Source organism: Micromys minutus (genome assembly GCF_963924665.1).
Source record: "Micromys minutus genome assembly, chromosome: 17".
NCBI lineage: Eukaryota > Metazoa > Chordata > Mammalia > Rodentia > Muridae > Micromys > Micromys minutus.
The window spans coordinates 1,959,553-1,983,352 of NC_137952.1; the positions used below are offsets into that span (position 1 = coordinate 1,959,553).

Sequence of the window (23,800 nt, forward strand, 5' to 3'; positions counted from 1 at the left end):
CAAGCAGTGTTGGTCCCCATCTCATGGGGTGATCCTTAAATTCCATCAGATAGTGGTTGGTTACACTCACAATCCTGGCTCCACTATTGCACCATTCTATTTGCACAGGCAGGTCTCCATTGTAGGTTGAAGGCTTTGAAGCTGCACTGGTGTGCTTACCTTTCTCCTCTGGTAATGTACAGAGTACCCCTCAGTACTATAGACACTGATCAGGAGGGGCGAAGGCTCTAGATAGGCACCAGCTCAACTTCTCTGTGTTCAGTGAATTATGTAGATGTCATCTTCAGTATAGGGCCTTAGCAGTTTGTGGAACAACCAACACCTTTAGCAAAAGCCTAGGTTATTTAGCTTCCATTGGGCCCCTTTCGCCAACAACTCAATTAGATGTGACTCATTCCCAGCACTGGAAATGTCTACATGAGCCTTTGTCTCCTTATTACTTGGTGGGTTCATTTTATATATGTATATATTTTAAGAAACTTTATCTGTATTAGATTTTCACATGACCTCTCAAATGGCCCTTAATTTTACCTGCCCTTCCCTGTATCCCCCAACAACACCCTTTATTCAGTTTTTTTTTTTTAAAGAAAACATTTCTTTGGCACTGTGTGTGTGTGTGTGTGTGTGTGTGTGTGTGCGCGCGCGCGCGCACGCGCACGTGCACACGGGCACACATGCTCATGCATACACATAGCACAGCACAGATGATGAGGTCAGAAGATGGCTTGTGGGGGTCTAGAAGATCAAACTCAAGTCTTTGGCCTTGGGAAACAGTGGCTTGCCTAGTGAACCATTTCACCAGCTCCAGATACAATTACTGAAGGAGAATTTTCTGTGTTGAAGGAAGGGTAATTATGCACTTCATATGAACAGTCTGTATCTACCATGGAGTCTTCAGTAGAGGTTAGAAGTCATTGTCCACATTGGTAACACCTGCAAATGCTGTGATTCAATGCTTTTGAATATATCATAACAGTTTAATACTATGTTTGATTTTGTAAGACTTTAAAAATATTTAAGGCTATCGGCTTCTTTTTTTCTTTTCTTTTTTTGTCTTTATTTTTTTTATCAGTTTCTTTACAATAGTATTTTTTCAACTTTTATTATCCCTCTCCCAAGACATTTCTTTTCATTCTTCCTTCCATGGACATACACATTCATGGTGTGTATACATGCATTCTGGCATTTGGAAGGAGAATTAATGGGAATTAATATACTAAGTTTATAGGAGGCACTCCTTTTGTATTGTTTATTGTGTAGGGAAGTGGAGAGGACAAGAGCATACACATACACCACAGCCCATGTGTGGAGGTCTGAGGATGACTTTTTGTCAGTTTGTTCTCTCCTTCTACCTTATTTTTGAGACAGGGTCTTATTTCTGCTGCTGGGCTGTGTACAGGAGCTTCCATCCATCTGTCTGCCCGCTGTGCTGTAGGAGTGCTAGGGTTATGGGGTGACAGCTGTACCCTACACATCCAGCTTTGTTTCCTCTAATGAGTTCTGAGGGGTAAACTCAGCTCATCAGGTTTGTATGGTAAGCACTTTTGCCTGCTAAAAAGCATCTTCCTGGCCTGCAGGCTTTTATTTCATTTTGGCCTCATAAGTCAATTTTTACCTCCTGGAAGGAAATATTGGCCGTGTTGAAGCCATCTAACCTAAAAATGTCATCATGTAGGAAGTGAATTGTTATAAATCTTTTCTTAAATTAAAACTGAAAGCAGGAACATTAATAAACACTGAAAATATCTGGTACAGTGTCCTGCAGCCCCTGGATAAGGAAAAAGAATAAGTTCCCCCTATTTCATAATTGTGTAGAGGGTAGTTTCTCTCTTGATCATTTAAGGAACGAGCAGAGAAATTTAGAAGCAGCAATGTAATGTAGCTCTTTAAAAGAAACAAGTAGAGATGTTTTCAGAGTGGTATTCAGAAGGCAAAGGCTAGTCAACACGGAACAGACCTGCAGCTGAAAATACCATTTAACTTGTCTTCCACACAAGGCTCTTCTATTCTCCTAAGAAGGGTTGGTTCTGCCTGATCGAAAGGGTGGCTGTGTATGAAATGCACCTAAGGAGGAGGAGGAGGAAATGACATGTTCGTGTAAATGAAATACAACTGCAAATTAAAGTGTCACCCTGTTTGAAAAAAAAATCAAATTTTTATTTAATTGGTAACCAAGGGGGAAAATGTCATACTGAAGTGTATATCTCAGGGAAAATTAAACTGAAACATTACAAGTGAATCTGGAATTAAAGAAAGGTCTTAGAAGGGAGAATTTTTTAAAAATTGCCTTAATAAAAATATTCTCGTGCTACAAAGGCAGGCTCATAAGTATCGGCTGGGTTATGCACCAGTGTTTCAGAAGAGATTAACACTATTACCTCATTTGTGCTTTTACTGCCTCTCTCCAGCGCCATGTGTTGACTGCCTCAAGCCATCTTTTGAGAGGTCTCATTAGGAAAAAGGTCACTAACAAAGGAGAAAGTGCTTCTCCTAAAGAGCACTGCCTGCTGCCAAGACCCAGAACCGAACTGAACTGAGCTGAACTGAACTGAACTGAACTGAACTGAACTGAACTGCATCTCATCTTCTCTTTGCTTTCGAATTTCTTTACCCACATTTGCATGAAAACTCACCTGTTTCTTTAGATAGTATATGCTCTCAGTGTATATTCAGGACCTGACACATAATGGGAAGGACTGAGGAATGATGTTCCATTTCCACATAGAGCTGTTTCTCAGAAGATTGTGTCTAGTTTCTCCTCCTGGTGGCTTGCCATGCAGATCTTTTGAGCTTTCGTGGGTTTTAGTTGTGGTTCTTCCTTTTCTCCTCTACTAATTCATGTAGAATCATTCTACTATATTCTGCAGTAGAAACATACAGAAAAAGAATGCAATGTATGTAGTCTAATTTGGTCGTCTTGTATTCTCTGTCATCAGGGGCAGTCATTGGAGATGGACAGTCTGCTGTGGCCAGTAACATTGCCAATACTACCTACAGGCTCCAGTGGTGGGACTTCACCAAGTTTGACCTTCCAGAAATCAGTAATGGTGAGTTGATGTCAAACTGGAGTAGTGATGGGCAAGATGGATTTCTGTGTTTCTGATGAGACAGAACTTCAACAAAAAAAAAAAATACCAAAGTAGCACTGTCTCTCACTGATGGCCACGCACTCTATCTACAGCGTATCCTTATCCTTAGCTTATCCTCGGCTACAGTTACACAGTTCAGAATACAGTTCAGGGGACACGTCCAGATCTCCGCTGAGGAATTGGTGGAGAAGTTCGTAGAGACTAAAGGACAGATGGAGCAGAGATTGAGAAAAGACTGTAATGAGTGTAGACTTGTTGGCAAATCCAGACCTCAACTAACCTGATGAGTGGTGTGAATACTATGTTCACAAACATGTGTGACTGATAGATATGTTTCCTTTGAAAGACATCCATGGTTCTTGGTGTTCCTAAGACATGGGAATCAGCCCCTACTCATTTGCAGCTGATGATGGCCTTAGTATTACTGTTACATTTCTACTAGAAGGTTCTTTCCCATAGCAAGCCATCACCAGCTCTTTTGATGTCACTTCATCCCATTGGTCCTATTTCTGCTGCTGCAACACCATATAATCTGTTTACTGCCTTTTAAACAGTTCTTCAGTAATCTGAACATACCTCTAAATCTTGCTTTTCAGATCAAACCTCTGTAGATTTTTTTTTTTCTAATGTGGTTTCCAATCTGTTCTTTTCCCCTGTAACTTTGAGGATAGGATGAAACAGAACAGATCAGAAAATTCATGATGTGAGCTAAAACATAATACAGTGATTCCCAGCAGCTTTTTCTGAAGTTACTATTGCATTAACTGAAGTTCTTTGTTAATTATTAGTAAGCTAGAATTCAGCCATTTTGTACTTTTGAAAATTCAGGCCAGTTTGTGTTCTCTTCCTGTCAATGCAGTTCTAGTCCTTCCCTTGCAGCATCTTTATGAACGCTCGTTTGTCCTCTCAGTTTTAGGGATCATCTGCTAATTTGATAAATATCTCTTTTCAGTCTTCCTTCAAATTTCTAGGAAAAATGGCAAATAAATCAGGAAATTGCATTAAGCTTTGTGGTATGTTTTTGGATTCGTATCCAGTATTAGTTTGGAACATGAATTATTAGTTCTCTGGGCTTTACATCTAAAGTTTTTTCCTTTTAAAGACAGTTTCTCAGGGTCTGGGGAGATGGCTCAGCAGTTATGAGCACTTGCTAATTTTCCAGAGGACTAGAGTTCAGCTTCTAGCACCATGGGAAACTCACAGGTGCCTGTTAACCACTGCTCTGTAGGGTCCATTGCCCTCTTCTGGCTTCTGAGAGTTCCCACTTACATTTATAGAAAATGTATACATGCCAGTTGTAGTGGCACATGCCTAGGAGGCAGAGGCAGGCAAATCTCTGAGTTCAAGGCCAGCCTGATCTACAAAGCAAGTTCCAGGACAGTCGGGGCTACACAGAGAAACCTTCACTCACCACTCTCCCCCTGCCCCCCGCAAAAGAAAGAAAATATACATAAATAAGTCTTTTAAATAAATAGATAATAAAAGACAGTAGCTTTGTATAGTATAGGCTGGCCTTGAACTGCTCCTCCTGCACCCTCAAGTGTAGGATTGCAGGTGTACACACTGGGACTGTCCTTACGTTTTCAGTATCAGGTAAGCCTTGTAAGAGTTTGTAGATACAAGTAAAAATATCTTGATTATTTAAAGATAATCATTTTATTATATACCAGTCTTAGTTTTTCATGCCTTGTTTTTAGTGAATCTTAAGTAGCAACTATTCATTTTACTCTAAGTGCCTATAAGCCTTATGTCAAGTAGTCTGTTCTTCTGATTTTTTGTTTGTTTGTTTGTTTTTTGTTTTGTGAGCACATATGTTGAGGTCAGGAGATAGCTTTCAGGAATAAATTCTCTTCTCTCACTATGAATCTGGGGTTGTATTCAAGTTACCATGATTGTGAAACAAAGTGCTCTTACCCACTGAGCCATCTTGCTGACTAGTACCCTAATCTATTCTTCAGTTCTACTAAGAATCCATGGCAGTCTGCCTTTCCCTTATTGAAAACTCAAGTTCATCTGTAGATTTGTGACCCATATCTTATTGGCAATTTTTTACTTTATTATTGTTTAAATTACATAATATAGCTACAACTCAAAACTTACTTAAAGGATATACAATAAGAACTTTCTTACCCTACACCTGCTGCCTGTGACTCCTTACAATAGATAACTGCTATTAGTTTCAGTTCTTACAGATCTATTGAAAGTTAGTGGTGTGTAAGCAATAGAGTAGTGCTTTCCATCTTTACGTGATCTAAGTGACAACATGCTATACAATGCCCTTCTGTACTTTCCTTTCTGTGCATGTGTGTTTTGTACGCATCCATGTGTGCACATGCAGAGGCCTGAGTAAGATGTCAGTAGTTGTCCTCTATTTCATTCTACTGCCGTGAGAGAGTCAGAAGGCGCTCAAGATCTGCCTGTCTCCATTCCTCGGTGCTGCAGTTGCAGAATGCCTTTCCCCTTTCCCCTTCTTCCCTTCCCCCTTTTCACCTTTGCTCCTTTTGCTTCTTCCCCCCTTTTCCATGACCAGTTTATTGCTTTGGTGCTGGGGCTTTAAACTTAAGTTCTCATGGTTTCTGGGCAAGCTTCTGTTTTTATCCACTGAGCTGTCTTTAGTTTCTGTCTTGTTTAGACATAGGGTCTTACTCTGAATCCCAGGTTAGCTGGGAGCTTGCCTCGGTCCTCTCATCTCTGCTTCCTGGAGTGCCGAGATTATAGGCATGAACTATCACTGGCGCAGCTGCAGCCGCTGCTGCTATTGCTGCTGGCTCAGGCAGCCCCCACAGCTGCCACTCCTCCTCCTTCCCTGCCCTGCACCCCTTTCTCCTCTTGAAAAATAGCTACCTAGTAATTCATTGTAACTAGTGTCCTGTTGAAGGACTTTGGAGTTTATAGTTATGCTGTACAAACTGCTATAGATTGTCTTTTACACATGCATACCAATAAGATGGCTCCTTTGAAATACAACAGCAAGGAAGAAATGGTGCAGTGTATAATTATCTCCCCTATACTGCTTGTTCCAACTCGTAATCTCATCTATAGGTGTTGTTTGTTCCTTTTTCGTTTTCAAGCAAGTCCTCACTGTAGCCAAGACTGATTTTGAACTCAGAACAGCCATCCTCTTGTCTCTTTGAACGCTTGGGATTACAAGGGTGAGCCACCGTGCTTGCCCCACTTCACCCCTAGAGTCTTTCAGAGTGTTTGATTTTATAAACACTTGCTGAAGGAATGAGTTACCAGTTTGCAATATTTATGAATTTAACAGGGTAAAGACTACTACATGAGCATTTATGTGTCTAATCCTGAGGCTCCTCCACATCCTTGTCTTGGCTGGTCGTGTGTTTTACCTTTCTCTGCATGTTACTGGTTACCCCCACCCCCTTCTTAATAATTCTGTAGAACTTCTTTATAAATTGGAAAATTAACTTATAATAGGAGTTTCTTGTCATTTGTCTTTTGACTTTGTTGAAGGTTATTTTTGTCATAGAACTTATTTTAAGTCAATTATACACCTTTCCTTTTATGGTTCCTAGGCTTTGTGTCATCATTAAGATCATTTCCTACTTTTTTATATTTTAGTTTTATACATTTACATCTTTGATTCACTAGGAAACTTAGTTCCAGGTGACCAGCTGCTATGCTTTTAATACAAACATTAAAGCTAGCTTTTTTTGGGTTTTTTTTGGCATGTGTTGGAGGCAGGGTAATTGGCAGGTAGATACATTAATATGTATTCTAGCTGCCCTGTAACTCTCTGTGTAGACCATGCTGGCCTCAAAATCATAGAGATCTGCCTACCTCTTTCTCCCAAGAGCCGGGATTAAAACGAATGAGCCATAACACCCAGCAGGTTCCTATTTATTACTTTTAACTGTTTTAACTAAAATAATAGGTAAGGTATAAAATGTATAATTATAGTCTTGACCTGTATTTACTCTTGATAAGATTTAGTCAGTAAATTGAGACTCTTGACACTATTTTTTTTTTCTTCAAAGTCATCTGCCTCCCACTAGAGGGTGTGCCCTAGCCTGGAAACCACTGATCCTTAGTTTTATTTATGAGTTCAGCAGGCACCAAGTTGCTGCTCATATGATTTTTCTGAATCAGATTTAATTTAACCCTTTTTTGGAATTGAGTTAATGATTCTTCCTACTTCTCTTACTTTTTAAGGGAGCTAATTAATTCTAACCCGTATTAGATGCTTAGAATATTGTGAGTAATGCTTCACCTCATGTAGATTTTTATTTATGTGTGTGATTGTCAATATATGTATATGTTCTATGTGTTCAGGTCCTTGCAGAGACCAGAAGAAGGTGTTGGTTTTCTTGAAGCTAGAGTTCCAAGAGGTTGTGAGCTGTCTGATAGATGGGTGCTGAAACCTTATGCATGCCCTCTAGAAGGGCAGCAAGTGTTCTTAGCCACTGAGTCATCTTCTCTAGCTCATAAAGATTTTTTTTATGTTGCTTTCTTGAACAACAACAAGGCCCCACACAAAAAGTGGGGGAGGAGTAGAGTGAGGAAAAAGTTAATTAAGTCCATTCTGGGGATTCTTTGTTTTGTTCTTTTGAGACAGAGTTTCTGTATCCTTGTCCTGACTGTCCTGGAACTCACTATGTAGACCAGGCTGGCTTTGAACTTACAGAGCTCCATCTGCCTCCTAAGTGCTGAGATTAAAGGTATGCACCACCACACCTGGCTTTTTTGAGATGAGAGGAAATTCTCCTTTGGTGAATGGTGTTGATCTCTAAGATACCCTAGCAGAAATCCAATGGGTGTGGATTACTGATTCCTGTCAGGTGTGTTTATAACCATCTAGAGCTCTGATCTGCAGGAGCCAGAGGGACTCAGAGATGTAGCCAAGAGGACATTTTGCTTCTGACTTAAACCCTTCTGGGTTTTCCAAATCTCTGTGTGATGCATTTGTAAAGTCCTGCAGTTGCCATTCACTCTCATGGTCTCATCTGGCTAGCAACAGACTACCCATGGATCTTTGTATACGGTATAGTTTATCATTTACAGATCTGATAGGAAAGCAGGGCCATCTCCTTCTCTGGGCCTCAGTATTTCTAGCTCCTCCTGTTTCTTGCTAAGACATTTTCACTAGGAAATAATTTTTATTGTTGTTGTTTTTCCCTTTAAAGGTACGCCTGGGCCTCTTAGGGCATTGTGTTTGCTTTTTGATCAACTAGTTGGTGGGTTTAGGTGTGTTGTTTTGTTATTTTTCGTTTTTTGTTTGTTTGTTTTGAGAGACTCACTCTGTAACCTCACGCTTGCTGCTGTCCTTCTGCCTGCGCCCACCACTCCTCAGTGTAGTGATTACAGCACACACTGACCCTCTTAAACAGTTCCATACCCATATTTCATCCAGAGCCTACCACATGAAGGGAAATATTCTCCATTGAGCCATGCATTTCCCCAGCTCTAGCTATTCTGTAATTCTTTCCCATGAGCTTCACCACTAAGGGCCAAGTTAATGCGTTCTCAACTGTGGCCCCAGACTCACAGTATTCGAGGCGCCTGGGACCTTGCTGGAAATATTTGCTCTCAGACTCTGCCCAGCATTGTTCAGATGTCACTGATCTAAGCTTCATGGCAGAGTGAAGTATGGAACAGCGTCAGGAGTTTCCAGTGCACTGAGCTGCCAGTGGCTTAGGCTTTGTTTCACTCATATCTTTCTTACTATCTACTTACCTTGTTGCTCAATCCAAAAAGGGATGAGTTGTTCTTTACCCTTAAAACATTACTTTTCTCTACCCAGGAACTGTCCTTGTGCATATTATTAACTGAAATTTTAATTTTGTGAGGGGAAGCTGCACACGTAAGCCATAGTAACCACTGACCATTATAACTGACCGTTTCTGTTTCTGTATGGGATATTATTAAGCAACAGACAGCAAGTGTAAGTTGCTAATTGGAATTCTGAAAGAAAACTGACATAGCGCTGTCTATATAATAGTGCCAGGAGCTGTCTATAATGGAACTGTCACATTCCTCTGTGTGCCTACTACCAAATGCTTTTAATAGGGTAGAACCATGGCCCCAGATAAATAGATTACTAGCTGTCTTTCTGAGCTCATTATAGTTACCAGAAGCTGTAATGAAATTGGGTAGAGTTGGAAGAGGGAGCAAACTTTGGGAGGTAACCATTGACTTAGAATTATCATAAGACAATACAAACACAAACATAGTGGCTTGAAATTAATTGAGTCTGACAGAATGGTTTTTGTCCATCTGCACAGTTATTGCAAGCTTTAAGCCAAGCTTTCCAGAAGAAAAACCTTATTTTCTTCTCTTCCTTATAAGATACTTCTTAAGAATGTTAGTAGCTTAAGGTCATTATGGTCTGTCCCCCCTGCCACTTAGTGGTAATGGGATTGAGCTTAGGTGTCCTCTATATAGGCTAATGTTCTTCCACTGTGATATCGCCAGCCCTCTTTGTTACTCTGTTGTTAGGTCTCACCAGGCTGGTCTTGAACTCTCTACATGTAGCCAGGCAAACCTTAAACTTGCTGTCTATCTGCCTCAGCCTTTTGAGTAGCTGTGATCATAAGCCAGTACCTATAGGTTCAGCTTATTATAGACTTCTGTTTTTAACCGAAATACATGCTGATATATATAATCTAGGTCTCTGTATCATCAAGACAGATGAGCCATCATATATGTTGGGGACATAGCGTATAGGTAATATAGTATAACTATGCAAAGTAGTCTATAGCATTCTATCATCTTCCTGTTCTTAATCCCACTTAATATTTTTAAGATTCATTTTTACTTTTATTCATATGTATTTTTGTTTGTGTGTATATGTTTATATACATGTAAGTATGCCTATAGATACTAGGAGAAGGTGTCGAGTTCCCTGGAGCTAGAAGAGTTCAAGTGGTTGTGAGCCGTCCCATGTGGGTGCTGGGAATCTAATGCAGGTCCTGTTGGAGTCCTCTTCAAGACCAGTACATGCTTATAACTGCTGAGCCGTTTCTCCAGCCCTTTTACTTACTATTTGGTATTATCTCTGTCCCCTGCCTTTGGTTGCAGAGCTTGGAATAGTTCATTTCTTTGTCTCTCCCTGAGGGTTATGTCTACATTAAGACTAGAAAAGCAAAATGGACTCACTCCTGAAAACAACTTCTAACTCGTTTGTGTCTTGTCCTTGACTAGAATCATGTGGATCCAGAAGAAATTGTCATATTTTTGGCAAAAGGCTTGGGACCCTGTGTCAGGAGCAGACGGTCCCATGCTAAGAAGATAAATGTAGTCGTGTAGGCTGGAGCAGATGGCGGGTTGGGAGTTGAGCAGCAGAGAGGCCTAATGGTGATAGCAGTAGTATTTGGATGTCATTATTTTATTAGTTAGCAAACAGAACTGTCCTCAGTTTTATGTGTAATGGTGCTGTAGGTGTCAGCCTCCAGTGATTGGCACAACAGCTTAATCCGTGTGTTCTGGTGTCATTTTTTTATCTACTGTTATCTCTGTAGCTTTGTTAGTAACACATAGGGAAAGGGGAACAAATACAATTTTACACATCACTCAATTTCCAGACCCATAAGCCTTTTAAAACTATATTTTTTGTTTTGTTTTCCTTGGCTAGGGAATCTTGCTCTTTCCATCTCAATCCTGAATTTTGGCTTACTGGAATATAGTACCTAGAATCTGATGATGGCAGCCTAAGCTTGGTTTGGCTTTGCTTTTAACTTACTTTTTAACTTTATGTCTCTAATGGTGGACATCTCTTTCAAATAAGAGAACAAGTATAAAGTCACTTTACATGGAGTGGAGCTAAGTGAAACGAAGCTTAGGAGCTTGGCTTGTTTGCATGTGTCCTGCTGTTCTGCCCTTGTGGGTGGCAGGTGGGTCCTTTTGTTCCACTTTCCTTTAGCAGGAAATCTCACAATGCAAACATAGAGGGTTCAAAAGCAAATCAAAGCTAGACTAGGCATGGTCTTGTGCTCTCCAGCATCTCATTAGTTCCTTCAGGCAGAGTGCCATCTCTTCACCACCCCTAGCCTCCAACTTTGTTTCTTCAGTAGGTTCAGTCTACTGCCTAGCAAGTCCAGTGCATTCTTCTTAGTAATGTAGATGTAGATAAGGACTTCTACAGACATCATAGAGTGTAATGAGAAATGCACAGAACCCCCACTGTCTAGTCCAGGGTGGGCTTTGTTTCTCTTTTTCCTCTGTGGAGTTGGGATTAGTGTTTCTGGAACTATATAGACACAAGTTTCTAAAATGGCTTCCTTCTGTGAAATCACATAGCAGGTTCTGAGGAGGCTTACTTTCCTAGGAGTGCTCTACCTGCATCCCTTTAGTTTAGAACCAGGGGGTTTGTATTTTCATTTATCTTGGTCTCATACTTTGAACAATAGCAGCATTGGAGTGGATCTTTAGGGCATTTGTTAGAAACTCTTTTTTTTTTTTTTTTCTTTTAATCTAATCAGTTGTGAACTAAGACTCCACTGTTGGCGGTGGTGGTGATAGACTGTTGTATAGTTTCTACTAAGTGGTAGATGCACAGATCCTTCCTACCTGTCTTATTTCCTGCTTCCCAACATCTTAAATTAAATAAGACAACTTGCCCTATTTTTAAAGAAGATTCATACCCTTAGAAGGCCCCTAAAACATCTTGGTCTCAGAATTTCTAAAAGCATGGTATTTAAACTTTCTCTCCTTCTTCTCTTCATCCAATGCAGCCTCCGTGAATGTCCTGGTACAGAACTGCAAGATCTACAATGATGCCAGCTGTGACATTTCTGCAGATGGCCAGCTCCTGGCAGCTTTCATCCCGAGCAGCCAGAGGGGCTTTCCAGATGAAGGCATCCTGGCAGTGTATTCCCTGGCCCCCCATAACTTGGGGGAAATGCTCTACACCAAGCGATTTGGTAAGGGATAGGAAGCCCAACCTAATGACAGAGTTGACGCTGACTGACGCCTTGGCATAGGCACTCCTAGGTGAGGCGTGGCATGCACGGATGAGAGCGTGTACAGTCACAGAGGCACAGGCCAGAGAAAGATGCTTTGCAGGAGTCTGGCCTATAGCATTAATTACAGAAGAATCTCACAGTAAGAGTTCTTTCTCCCTGCCACAGCAGAGTCACTTGTGTGCCCCTGTCACAAAGGCTAGCCATAAGGAAGGGGCTTTGTAGTTGTGGCAGGGAAAGCTTGGTGGGCACACATACTGCAAGGTAGTTCAGAAATCTTCCATGGCACACACCTTCTTTAATCCAGACATTTTACTCTAAGGAAATAATCCATCAAAAGAAATAATCAGAAAACTACAAAGATTATACAAAGATATTTGCGCTGTGTTATTTATCATACAGGAAAACATCAAATTGTTACTGCAAGAGATTTTTTTAAGGAGTAGCTCAAATGACTGTACAGTGATGGTATAAAATACAAGTAGCTTTAACACTGCTCTTATGAAAGATTAGTTAATAAATGAAAGTATCTATAACACCTAAGTGAACACAGTGCTTAGCATGTGCTAGTGTCTTATAAACCTATGAGAATCTTAGCTAACATTCAGTAGTCCTGTGTGCACCACACTGCACTCAGTAAGTGTCCACCTTCTCTCGCTGCACTCTGCCACCCTAGATGACCTGAGCAGAGTCAGACTATGAAAGCTGGAGACAGGGAGAAAGGATTGAATGTAAGGTGTTTCCATGGAACAGCAAGGGGTCTGAGAAATGTGACTGTTTTCTGTTGGCCCTCAGGTCCCAATGCCATTTCTGTAAGCCTGTCTCCAATGGGCCGATACGTTATGGTGGGCTTGGCCTCACGAAGGATCCTGCTGCACCCCTCCACAGAGCACATGGTAGCCCAGGTCTTCAGGTTGCAGCAGGCCCATGGTGGTGAGACTTCCATGAGGGTGAGTGTCCTTGTCATCTCTCCTGGACTTGGCAGGGTAATGAGGGAATGTGATGTGATCCTCTAGTTGGACCCGTACCCTAGCCCATGTGACCCATGACCAGTGTATTTCACTTTTACAAGATCAGAACTAATGAAAGTCAAGACATTTCAGCTGCACCTGTTGGCGTTGTTCCATAATCTCAACTACTCCAGAGGCTGAGGCAAGAAGATTCTTCCCTTAAGATAAAAATACAGGCAGTGGGAAGTAGTGTGTTGGTGGCATACTTGCCTTATGTATGAGCAAGGATCATAGCACCAAAAAACATACCTCAGGAACTTTCTCAAACCCAAGATATTGAACCCAGAGGCTTAATACTTCCTAACCTCGATGTGAACCTATAACACAGAGATATGTATAGGGCCCAGTAAAAATTGTATGCCTTTAAGTAAAGCTCCTGTTCTGGTTTGGTATTGAGGAAACAAGCTAAGAAAGTTGTCTACTCCACCATGTTGTGGGGGAACAAGAGGACTTTAGGCAGCTTCTTTACTCTGAATTAGCAAACCCATTTTACCAACAGAGTAGAAATGTCATTTAGCACCCAGAAATGTCCTGTATACAGCATACCCCTCTTGTATGGCCATGAAAGTTTTTGGGGTGTAGTATGGTTAATTGTCTTATGGAGTCACCCAGACTAGTGTGGCTGACTGGATTTTCCTCATCCTCTAAAAGCTTATTTGGCTAAGGTTTTGTCAGGGAGAGTCAAGCATTTGAACAGTTCTCTAATTAGATAGTATTTAAGCTCGGTTCCAATCTAAGAACTGAATTAATTCCTCAGTTTCATGTAGTCTGTGCCATTTATAGTTTGGTGCAGTTGTTTTGTTTTATTTATTTATTTTTTGGTTGCTTTTTGCTTATTTGTTTGTTCGTTCATTCCCTTTAGCTGTGTGTTATGTATGGTTAATCTAATCTAGCTGGGTTCAGTATAAGTTCCTTAAGAATATAGTTTCTGGGCCCTTCATCTAAGGCTGTGCTTGTAGAGATTTACTGATGCTTGGACTAAGAAGCATTTGTTGTCAAGAAAAAAAATAGATATATTAAGTGATGAAAGGGTGTGCCTAGGGTGGTCTTTCCTTTGCTGGCCTCTTCTTCCTTTGTTTTTTAATTATAGTATCTTTTGGCTGACTGTACTGAACTGCTTTTCAAACTTCCTGAACCTAATACTGATAAGGCTTTTGTTTGCTAAAACACCTTTAAAAACCTGGGATGTTGGGTTGCAGAGATGGCTCAGTAGTTAAGAGCACTGACTGCTCTTCCAGAGGTTCTGAGTTCAAATCCCAGTAATCACGTGGTGGCTCACACCCATCTGCAGTGACATCTGATGCTCTCTTCTGGTGTGTCTGAAGACAGCTACAGTGTGCTAATATATAATAAATTAATTACTAAAGAAAAAGCTGGGATGTTTTCCTGTTCCACATCTTCAGCTGTCCTCGTTTGTCCTCCTTTGGCAGCTTCCTTACAGTAGTGACTGCTGCCACTACTCTGTTGAGTACATATCATTATGCTAGCCCCTGTCTCACCGACCTGCAGTTGTTTGTATATTCTGGACTTGAGCTCCTTTGGAGAGCAGAGACATCTGCTTTCTCTTTATGAAATCCAAAGACCTGGTAGAGAACCTGATCCATAGTAGAAACTAAGTGAATTAAAGAGACACTCAGAAAAGCCCTTTTGTCCCTTATCATTTTCAGGTAGTAACTGTCAGAACCAGTGGCATCCTTCAGGAGCTCTGAAAGGGCAGCAACAAGGCACTTGGCTTTTGATAACATGACAGTAGCGTTCTGTGTGGGTGAGAATGAGAAAACCATGGTAGTTCCCCACACTCGTTTTCTTAACTGGATAGCTGAGGGTGGGAGTAGAGTTTTAAGTGTAGTGTTGTTCTTTCGATAATCTTACGCAGACCATAAAAGCACATGGTATCTGCCTCTTACCACCTACATCCTGGTCCCAACAGCTCTTCTAACTGTTGTAAAAAAAATACTTTTTTTTAAATGGATCTTATTACAGTAATGTTAATACACATCTCCAGCTTTTTTTTTTTTCTTCAAAAGCCAAGCCTCTACCCCAGTTCCTAGGCAAAATTTGCCAGCTCTCCATCTTTCTCATAGCCAGGTAGAAATACCTAGCTAAAATCAAATACCTACAAGCAAAAGCAGAGATGTCTTTTGTCATGTGAGACCAGAGCTGAGGGAATTTGGTTGGAGGATTCTCCTGGGAAGGTATGGTCCAATTGGTCCACTACTGCTGTTCTGAGGCATTCATGGCAGCTAGCCAGCTGTGTGCCCATGCAAGCAGCTGTTTCTGAAAATGTGCCCCCCATCTCTAATGAGGCTTTTTGATTCTCAGTAAGTACCGTCTACCATCAGGTGAGAAAACTGAAGTGACTGGAAAAATCTCATTTGGGAAGCATTCCTCTCACCAATAGGATCAAGGTATCTCAACAAAGATTTTGCTCAATGAGGCATTCACTGACTGTTGATCTGGGTTTTGAGGTCTTGCTTGTTTTTATATTCAAAGAACCAAAGCATTCAGTAAATGTCCCTGAACTCTTCAGTGGAAGGGAAGCCACACATGTTGTAAGAGTGCATGCATGTGTGTATTACTAGGCATCACACTCCTTCACACATGCTAGTTAGATAGCCTGGCATTCCCTCTTTTTGTTAAGCTATTCCAATCCTTAGGCACACTGTGATGTACCATCCAGCGCATCCAAAAGTTCTAGTTTTGTCGAATGACACTGAAGGATCTCTCTGTCTTTGTGTCTCTCTATCTCTCTTTCTCCATCTCTCTCTCCCTTACCCCTTCCTCTGTATGCATAGATTAGCATTGGTGCTTCTCCATCTGTAAACTTAGCTTTGCCCTTGAAACATGCTTGTGTAGAGAAGGAGCCTAGAGCTTCTCTACTGTGTATTCCCCTCCCCATTATGGAATAACTTCTTGTATTCACTATGATAATATTCAGAGATGAACTTGTTGTACCAACAGACATTCCCAGGAGAAATTCCTCTGGGGTATTGATTTATTTTAATTCCTACTGTACTAAGTAATGTCTCTCTGAGGAGATGATCTCTTACAGGATCCCATATGAAATCTCTCTGTAAATGAATTGCTAATTGCTGTTAGCCTTGGTGTGCTTATTCTAAGAGTACAGCAGTGATCTTTGGGCATTGGAACTATAGTTCCTGTGTAACAGGGGCCCTGGAAAACACAGATTCCCTTTAGACCTACAGTCACAGTGGTTTCTGGTGATCCCAGATACTCGGAGGCTAAATCAGGATTGTGAAGTTAAGGCCAGCCTGTTCTATTATGAGGCCTTATCTCCAGATAAAAAGTATTTACAAGGTATAACAGTGGTGCAGTGTCTGTATCTTAAAATAAGCTTCCCATACAGGCTAAGACCACTTACTGCTTTTTCAGAGGACCAGGTTTGGTTCCCACTTGGAGGCTCAACATCATCAGTAACTCCAGTTCCAGGGAATCCAATGCTTTCTTTTAGCCTCTAAGAAGGGTAGCTGGCATATGTGTGGATGATGCCTGTACATATATGCAAGCAACACACACACACACACACAATTTTAGAATTTAAAACAAGTCCCTCCCTCCCAGTGATTCTGCTTTCCACATGAGCTTATGAGCTGCTGGTCTTAATGTCTACCACTTTAAGGTGTCCCCTTTAGTATTTCAGCAAGGCAAACAGAGATTCAATTTCAGATTTTCTTACACAATCATAATTTTGAGGTACGTCCTTCTTTGATTCTTTGCTAACTTTATTGCTGTTTATGTTCTGTTTCCACCAAACTCCGCCTCCCCAGGGTCTCTCTATATAGACCAAGCTGACCTTGAATTTACAGAGATCTGCCTGCCTTTACCCCCCAAGCACAGGGATTAAAGCCTCCCTGCTCTTTTACTTTGGATTTTAGAAAACAGTGCTTTTATTTCCATTGTATCTTCAGCTATTTATATACACGTGTGGTTTAGCTTGGTAGGATAGAGCTGGTAAAGACTAGAACTGTTCTTATCTACATTGCCACCCAGTATAGCCTGGTCATGGAGCTGTCAGAGGTTCCTCGTGGTAGGAGGGCATGAGAGCAGAGCAATTCCCATCATGACCCACACTCAGCCTTTTGAGTGCCTGTGCTACACCGCCCATCTTTTTTCAGTCGTTGCGGTTCTCCAGGTCTTTCTCTTAATTGTCTGTGCCTCTTCAAGGCTTTGATTCCTCAGGTTGAGTCATTTTCAGTTCTGTCCTATTTCTAGGAGGGAAGATCCTTTTAGTATTCCCCCCTCTGCTTTTTTGAGGCTCCTTCTAATTCTAAGAATTGGCAGAGCAGGAAGAATGGGTCCAGGCTCCTGTGTTCTGTCTCCCGTTCTCTGTCCACTAGAGAACCCCTAAGCTGGAGTTGAGACTTTCCATGACTCTGTTGCCTTTGCTGTTTGAGTCCCTTTCACTAAAGCAAGTAAGGGCTTTTTGTTAATTTCTGTTTTGTTTTAAGTTAGGCTTTTAGAGATTGCTGAGCTGAAGTTTTGCTGAATTCCCAAAACACTAAACTGCCTGTGTTCCTACTCAGCTTTCATTTTCTAATTGGAACAAGGCACAATATTGTAACAGAAAACTGCAATTAATTTTCTAAAACAGTGGCAACTTGCACATTATAATAACTTTAGTTGTAACCAAGTGAAAGCACAGTAACAAAATTACTAATGAAGCCAGAAATAGTCCTATACCAAATCGGTCCTTCAGTTTGTGTCATGTAAGCCCTGTGTTACTCAGGGAAAGAATAAAAGTCAGAGCTGGGGCAGGGGCTCAGGGGCAAGGGCTTCGATGGGCATTCTCAACTAGAAAGTGAGAAGAGTAAGGATTAGTGTCTTCCAAATGGGAATTAACATGTCATGTTCTTTTCCCTAAGGCACAGACTATCCTTTCCCAACAGATGCAAATTATCAGCAGACAAATGGTTTAGAGCTGGAGCTAAGTAGGAGAGCGCTTTTCTAGCCTGCGCAAGACCAGATTCCATCCCCAGCACACCAAGGAGAAAGAACCGGAAATAGTTTTCAGTACATTAAGAGGCTCTAGGAACTTGAGGCTCAGTGCTGCTGGCTCACAGACCACCCTACTTTCTCTCTTTCTGTACAAGTGATGGATAAGAATACCATCATTTGACTTGGTTGGGGGAATATCAGCCTATTTATTAAAAATGGTTTCTTTATGCAGTAAATCTGTACTTAAAAGCTCGGTGTTAGCCATGTAGAAGATGTATTAGAATGTCTGGTTTTCATGTGTTTTTGACACTTGAGATTGGACCCAGAGGTCAGAACTTGCACATACAAAGTCAGCAATCTACCTTTGAGCTACACCGGCTCTCTTCCCTTCTTGGTTTTATGAGTTCTTCTCTTCAGTGGTGAGCTCTCATCTGGTTTACTTCTATGGTACCTCCTGTTAAGGATCGTTCAGATATTTCCAGGTGACTGAGAAATCGATGGGTATTCCATATCCTAAACTTTCTGGGTCATGCTAGCCATCATCCTCATGTTACGGCTAAAACTGAGCCAGGAACGATGCATACCTGAGCACAGCACTTGGGAACTGGAGGTAGGCTTCAAGGTTGGGCTGTGAGATAGCTCAACAGGCACCTGCCAGTAAGCCTGGCCTGAACTCAGTCCCTTAAACCCACATAGTGAAAGGAGAACACTAACTCCCAAAAGGTGCCCTCAGACCTCCACATGCATATTATGTCACACACACACACACACACACACACACACACACACACACACACACGCACGCACACACACACACATGCACACACGCATACACACACAGAGCAAAATATCTATAAGTTCAAAATGAAAATAAAGAAATCTTAAAAGAAAAGAAGACAAGCCTAGACTATAGAAACTCTTGACTCAAAAAGCACATCTGTAGCTTAGATCCTGGATCTGGGTGGGTGCCTGAAACCATTAGTATTGGCCAGCATTTATATGACTTTAGACACATGGGCTTTTCTGAACCTCCTACTTTTATTTTAATGTATCTAATCTTCACCAGTATCTCCCGCAGACCTCCACCTTATGGTATAATTCTACACATCTCTGTACATATGGATTTTAAAACTTTAATTTTCGAAGATCCAAAACTCTGGCTTGGTGAAGAACACTCAGAAGGTCCTAGGGTCTGAGGTGTTTTGTAATCTTGGGGAAGCAGATTTGGCAACTACAGACACTTTATTTTTATGTATTGGAAGGGTAGCATTTCTTTAAGGGGAGATTGGGACAGAAGCGAGACAGCTTTGTTGTCAAAAATGATTTACTCTTTCCCACGATTCTGCCCTCATTAATTTCCTTAAAGCTGCCTGTCCATTGATTAAAAGCTGTTTCCGCTGCAATTATCTTAAAGTTGACTTCTGCGATGTAGCACAAAGTGTCTATCCTCAAAACATTTCTCTCTTCATAAAATCATAGAAAAGTGGGAGGGGCAAGTTAAAAGTCAGACAGAGGTGTCTCTGATATGATTTTTCAGAGACGGGGAGAACAAGATACAAAATTTAAAATATCATTAGAGCTGCCATTAGAGCCATTCATTCAGGAGAATTTTTCCATGACAGCAACACAGCTCTGACGATCCCCTCACACACACTCCACTGTGTCTCTCTTAGGAGAATGGATTCTATACTACATTCATGTCTTCTCAAAAGAAAGTTGTGCCTTGTGCCTCCTGTAAGTATTAAACTGAAACTCTTGGGACCCAGGGAGCTCTGAATTAAGAGTCTATTAGACTGGACATGTAGTTTAGCAACAGAGTACTTGCCTAGCATGTGAGCAGCCCTAGTGAATCTTCCCTCAGTAGTGGAAGGGAGAGATGCCATGTTTCCTCTACTACCTACAGTGAGGCTGGATAGCAATTCGAAAAAATGGCCCTAAAACCAAGATCTAAGAGTGTTGTATAACAAAAAGTGAGGGAAAGGAAATAAAAGTTTACATTGGACCTGAATTTATAAATAAGAGGAGCAGAATTAGTCTGAGACTGGAGAGTGGCTGTTACATCTGGATTGGAGAATCAGTAGCTAGGGATGTTAGCCTTGGTTTTGAATGTGACAAGCAGAGTCAAGATCTCAGTGTGCATTCAGGGATGTGAGAGAGCGTTTTCACTATGTCTAACTAACGTCTCATCACTTCCCTCCACCACCCTCCATTCTGAATTCAGTTCAGGACATCTCAGAATGTTGCTTCTGTCAAGGTGCAGGTACTAGACTGGGTCTAGAAGTATAGCAGTGACCAGAGACCTCTTGTGCATCTCAGTTTAATAATTTGCTGCTTTGCTTTGGTTTGGTTTGCTTTGGTTTGGTGTTGGGGTCTGTGGTTGAGACCATCTTGGTATGTTGCCTGGGCTGGCCTTGAACTCATGATCCTCCTATTTTAGCTTCCTAAATTTTGGGATTACAAGTGTGCCCCAGCATGCCAACTCCTGCTTCTGGATTAGTCTTATCACTTCCACCTTCAAAATCTTTATTGTGTATGGCACCCAGGAGGCATGAGTTGTTGGTTTCATGAATGTGAGTTATATTGAGTTCTGTATGTAATGTGCTTCCTAGTCCCTACATGCACATAATCTATTTACTGCCATCAATGTACATGGTAAACCATAATTGAGCAAAGGCACTAATGAGGAGCTTCCTTTTAAAAACAGAATTCCTTATTGATTATTGTAATTCTGCTATTCTTGCATTGACCAAATTAAAAAAAAAGAAAATTAAGTAACTTGGTATTCTGATCTTTGTTTTTAAATAAACACTTTATTAGTCTTTCTCTTTTCTTGAGACAATCTTTTTCTGTAGCTCGATAGATCATGAATTTATGGTCTTTCTGCCTTACCTCCCAGAGTGCTAAGATTGGTTACAAGTATATGTGACCATACAAGGCTATAAATAACTACTTTTAAAAAGACAGACTTTGAGGGTAGAAAGATGACTGGTTAAGAATCCATATTTCTGCTACAGAGGACCAGAGTTCAGATCTCAGCACCATGTTGGGTGACCCACAACCACCTATGACACTAGTTCCAAGGGGATCTGATGCCTTTTTTATAGCCCTTTGGAGCACATAGATACACACAAACAAATAAGTAAAAGATTAGTTTTTAAAAGGGGACACTGAAAATATAGTTCAGCAGATAAGAGCCCTTGCTGCTCTTCAAGAGGATCCAAGTTCAATTCCTAGAACCCATGTCAGGCAGCTCAAAGCTACCTATAATTTCAGCTCCAAGGAATTGAAATCCTCTTCTGGTATCTATGAAATATATACATATACATGTGCACATACATATAAAGATTTGAGCCAACAAGATAGTTTGAGTAGGTATGGCATCACACCTAATGATCTGAGTTCAGTCCATTTCTGGAATCCACACGACAGAAGAAGAGATCTGACTTCTATAAGTTGGCCACTGACCTATACTAGTGTGCCATGGCATTCATGAAAGCATTCACAGAGAGAGACAGACAGACAGACAGACAGAGAGACAGAGACAGGCAGACATGTTTAAAAGAAAAAGTTCACACTAGGAATATTGGGGTATAGTTAAGCAGAAAAGTGTTTGACTAGTATTCATTTGTCTTTAGGACATAAAAGTAAATGCAAGGGTCTTGGAGATAGCAAATGTTTTAAGTTTCTTAGAATTCTGGAGATATATTAGTAGTGGAATGCTCATCTAGCATATCCAGAATTATACATTAGATCCCTAACACCACAAGAAGAAAGAAAACTAAAGCTAGGCATGATGATACATGCCTATGATCCAATATCCCAGAGGTTGAAACAGGAATTTTAAGTTTCAGGCCATGTTAGACTGTACTGCAAGGTCAAACCAGTCTCAAAATATAAAATGGTAGTGTGCTCCCTTCCCCCATGCCTGCCCTTGGATATGTGTTTCTTGGCCTTTGATAAAGGCACCCATCTGTCCATTGTTTCTTGTCTCTACTTTCCACTAATCTTTCCCATCTTACTAGACAATTGATCTTATCACCTTTTTTTGAAAACGTAAAGCATCCTGTGCTTTCTAACAGGTTTTCCATTCCAGGGCTCTTCTATCCTCCATCTCTCCTTTCTTGAACCAGCTTCAGTTGTAAGGTGGACCCCCCAGCTGCGTTAGACCTCCAGCCATCACTGTAAGGTTCCAGTTTCAAAGATGATGTACAAAAAAGCAGCACAGAGGTTTTTTTTTTTTCTCCTAGCTTCTTAACTGGCCGGCTCTAGGCAATGAAGTTTGTTGCTGAGCTAATGGTCTGAGTTTTATTGACATGCACTAGAAAAGAAGGGTTAAAGGTATGTTTTTCCTGTATTGTGCTATGTTTTGGGATAGACTTTTATAGAGCCTAGACTTCTTTAAAATGCCTTGTGTAGCACAAGCAGGCTCATATTTGGAATCTTCCTGCCTCTACCTCTGTGGTGCTAAGATTATAATACCTATCACTTTGCCCAGATTTCTCTGAATTTTAAAAGTTTTCCACTAACCTTTCTTTTTTTTTTCTTTTTTTTTTTTTTTTTTTTTTTTGCTCTCTTTTAAACAGAAAAAAAAAAATGCTTTCAGTTTTATTCTGGGAGTTTTTTCTTTTGTTCAAGCAGGTGAAGCAGAGGTTGTGTTGGACCCTAGAAGTGGAGGGTCATAATCTTCTCTGCTCCCTTAGAACTATAGCAATTTGGAAACTTGACCTGTTGATGTGCTGAGACCATATGGGTACTAAAGTCTGTTCATTCTAGCATATTAATTCTTGTTTTCTTTATAAATGATATACAAAATGAAAATGCTATACTTCAGAAGGAGAGGTGTGCTGTTAGCATCTGTCATGTTCTAGGTAGAGTATCAGCTACAGCTAAAACAAGTGAAACCAGGGCTTTTCAGACATGAATCAGTGGTTTTGTTTTGTATCTAGCCTTGCATAGAGTTTCCGGGTTTTCAAAATTCTCTTCCAATATCCTAGAATTAAGTAGTGTACCTCATGGGATGTCAATTTTGTCACGGGGTCATGGAGGTTGGCAGACTACTGGCTTGGCCTTTCACATCTCCTGATGAATTTCAAGACACTTGAACTATCTTAAGGAAACCTTCCTTTGAACTGTATTCATTGAACCTTAGTTAAGGCAAGGCTGTCCCCTACCTACACTGAATCAGATGCCCTATCTGTGCCAGTGGACTTGACCCTGTCCCCACTGAGTCTCACAGCCAATTTGGTCTCTAATGGTTGAGATCACACATGGTTTGAGAGTAGCTGGAGCTATCAAATATCTTTCAGTATTGGGGAAATTGTTGCCCAGTTACTTTTCTTATGTCCAGCTTCTGGGTGCTAGGATCCCAGATATGCTCAGTCATGCCAGGCCAGGAGTTTCTTAGTATAACAAGCACTGTTAGGAATCAAGCCAAAGCCAATTCTGTGTAGGTAAAGGCTCCGTCAACCTTAAAACCATAGCAAAACGATTCTGAAACAGTGCCAACAGGTACTGACACATTGTTCAGTGTCACACCTGAAAAGTTAATGATACCAGTATTCTGTGTAGCAACAACAGGGAATGTGCATGCATTGTAAGACTGTGAAGGCCCTTCTGGTTGACATGCAAGGCACACATATGCTTGGTTTGAGCAGATTATAGAGGAGGCCCTTAGTTTTGTTGTTGTTTTACCTCTTTGGCGTGGCGCATTGAGGTACGGTCACACCCTGTAGCCTAGGGCTGACCTTAAAACTGAGGTCCTCCTACCTCAAGGGCTGAGGTAGAAGGGTCATTTGAATACAAATGTGAAAGGACATTTTGGGCAAGTATG

General features: G+C 41.0%; 1 protein-coding gene across 4 annotated transcripts in view; it reads left to right on the plus strand.

Annotated features, from left to right (window-relative positions):
• AMBRA1 (autophagy and beclin 1 regulator 1) overlaps positions 1-23,800 on the plus strand; it is a 181,781-nt gene that overhangs the window by 138,958 nt on the left and 19,023 nt on the right. For all 4 annotated transcript variants that reach the window (XM_080931693.1, XM_080931694.1, XM_080931695.1 and 1 more), the window contains 3 exons: positions 2,937-3,047; positions 11,777-11,965; positions 12,800-12,954. In XM_080931693.1, the coding sequence (XP_080787819.1) occupies positions 2,937-3,047; positions 11,777-11,965; positions 12,800-12,954 (455 nt within the window). The remainder of the gene's footprint in view (positions 1-2,936; positions 3,048-11,776; positions 11,966-12,799; positions 12,955-23,800) is intronic.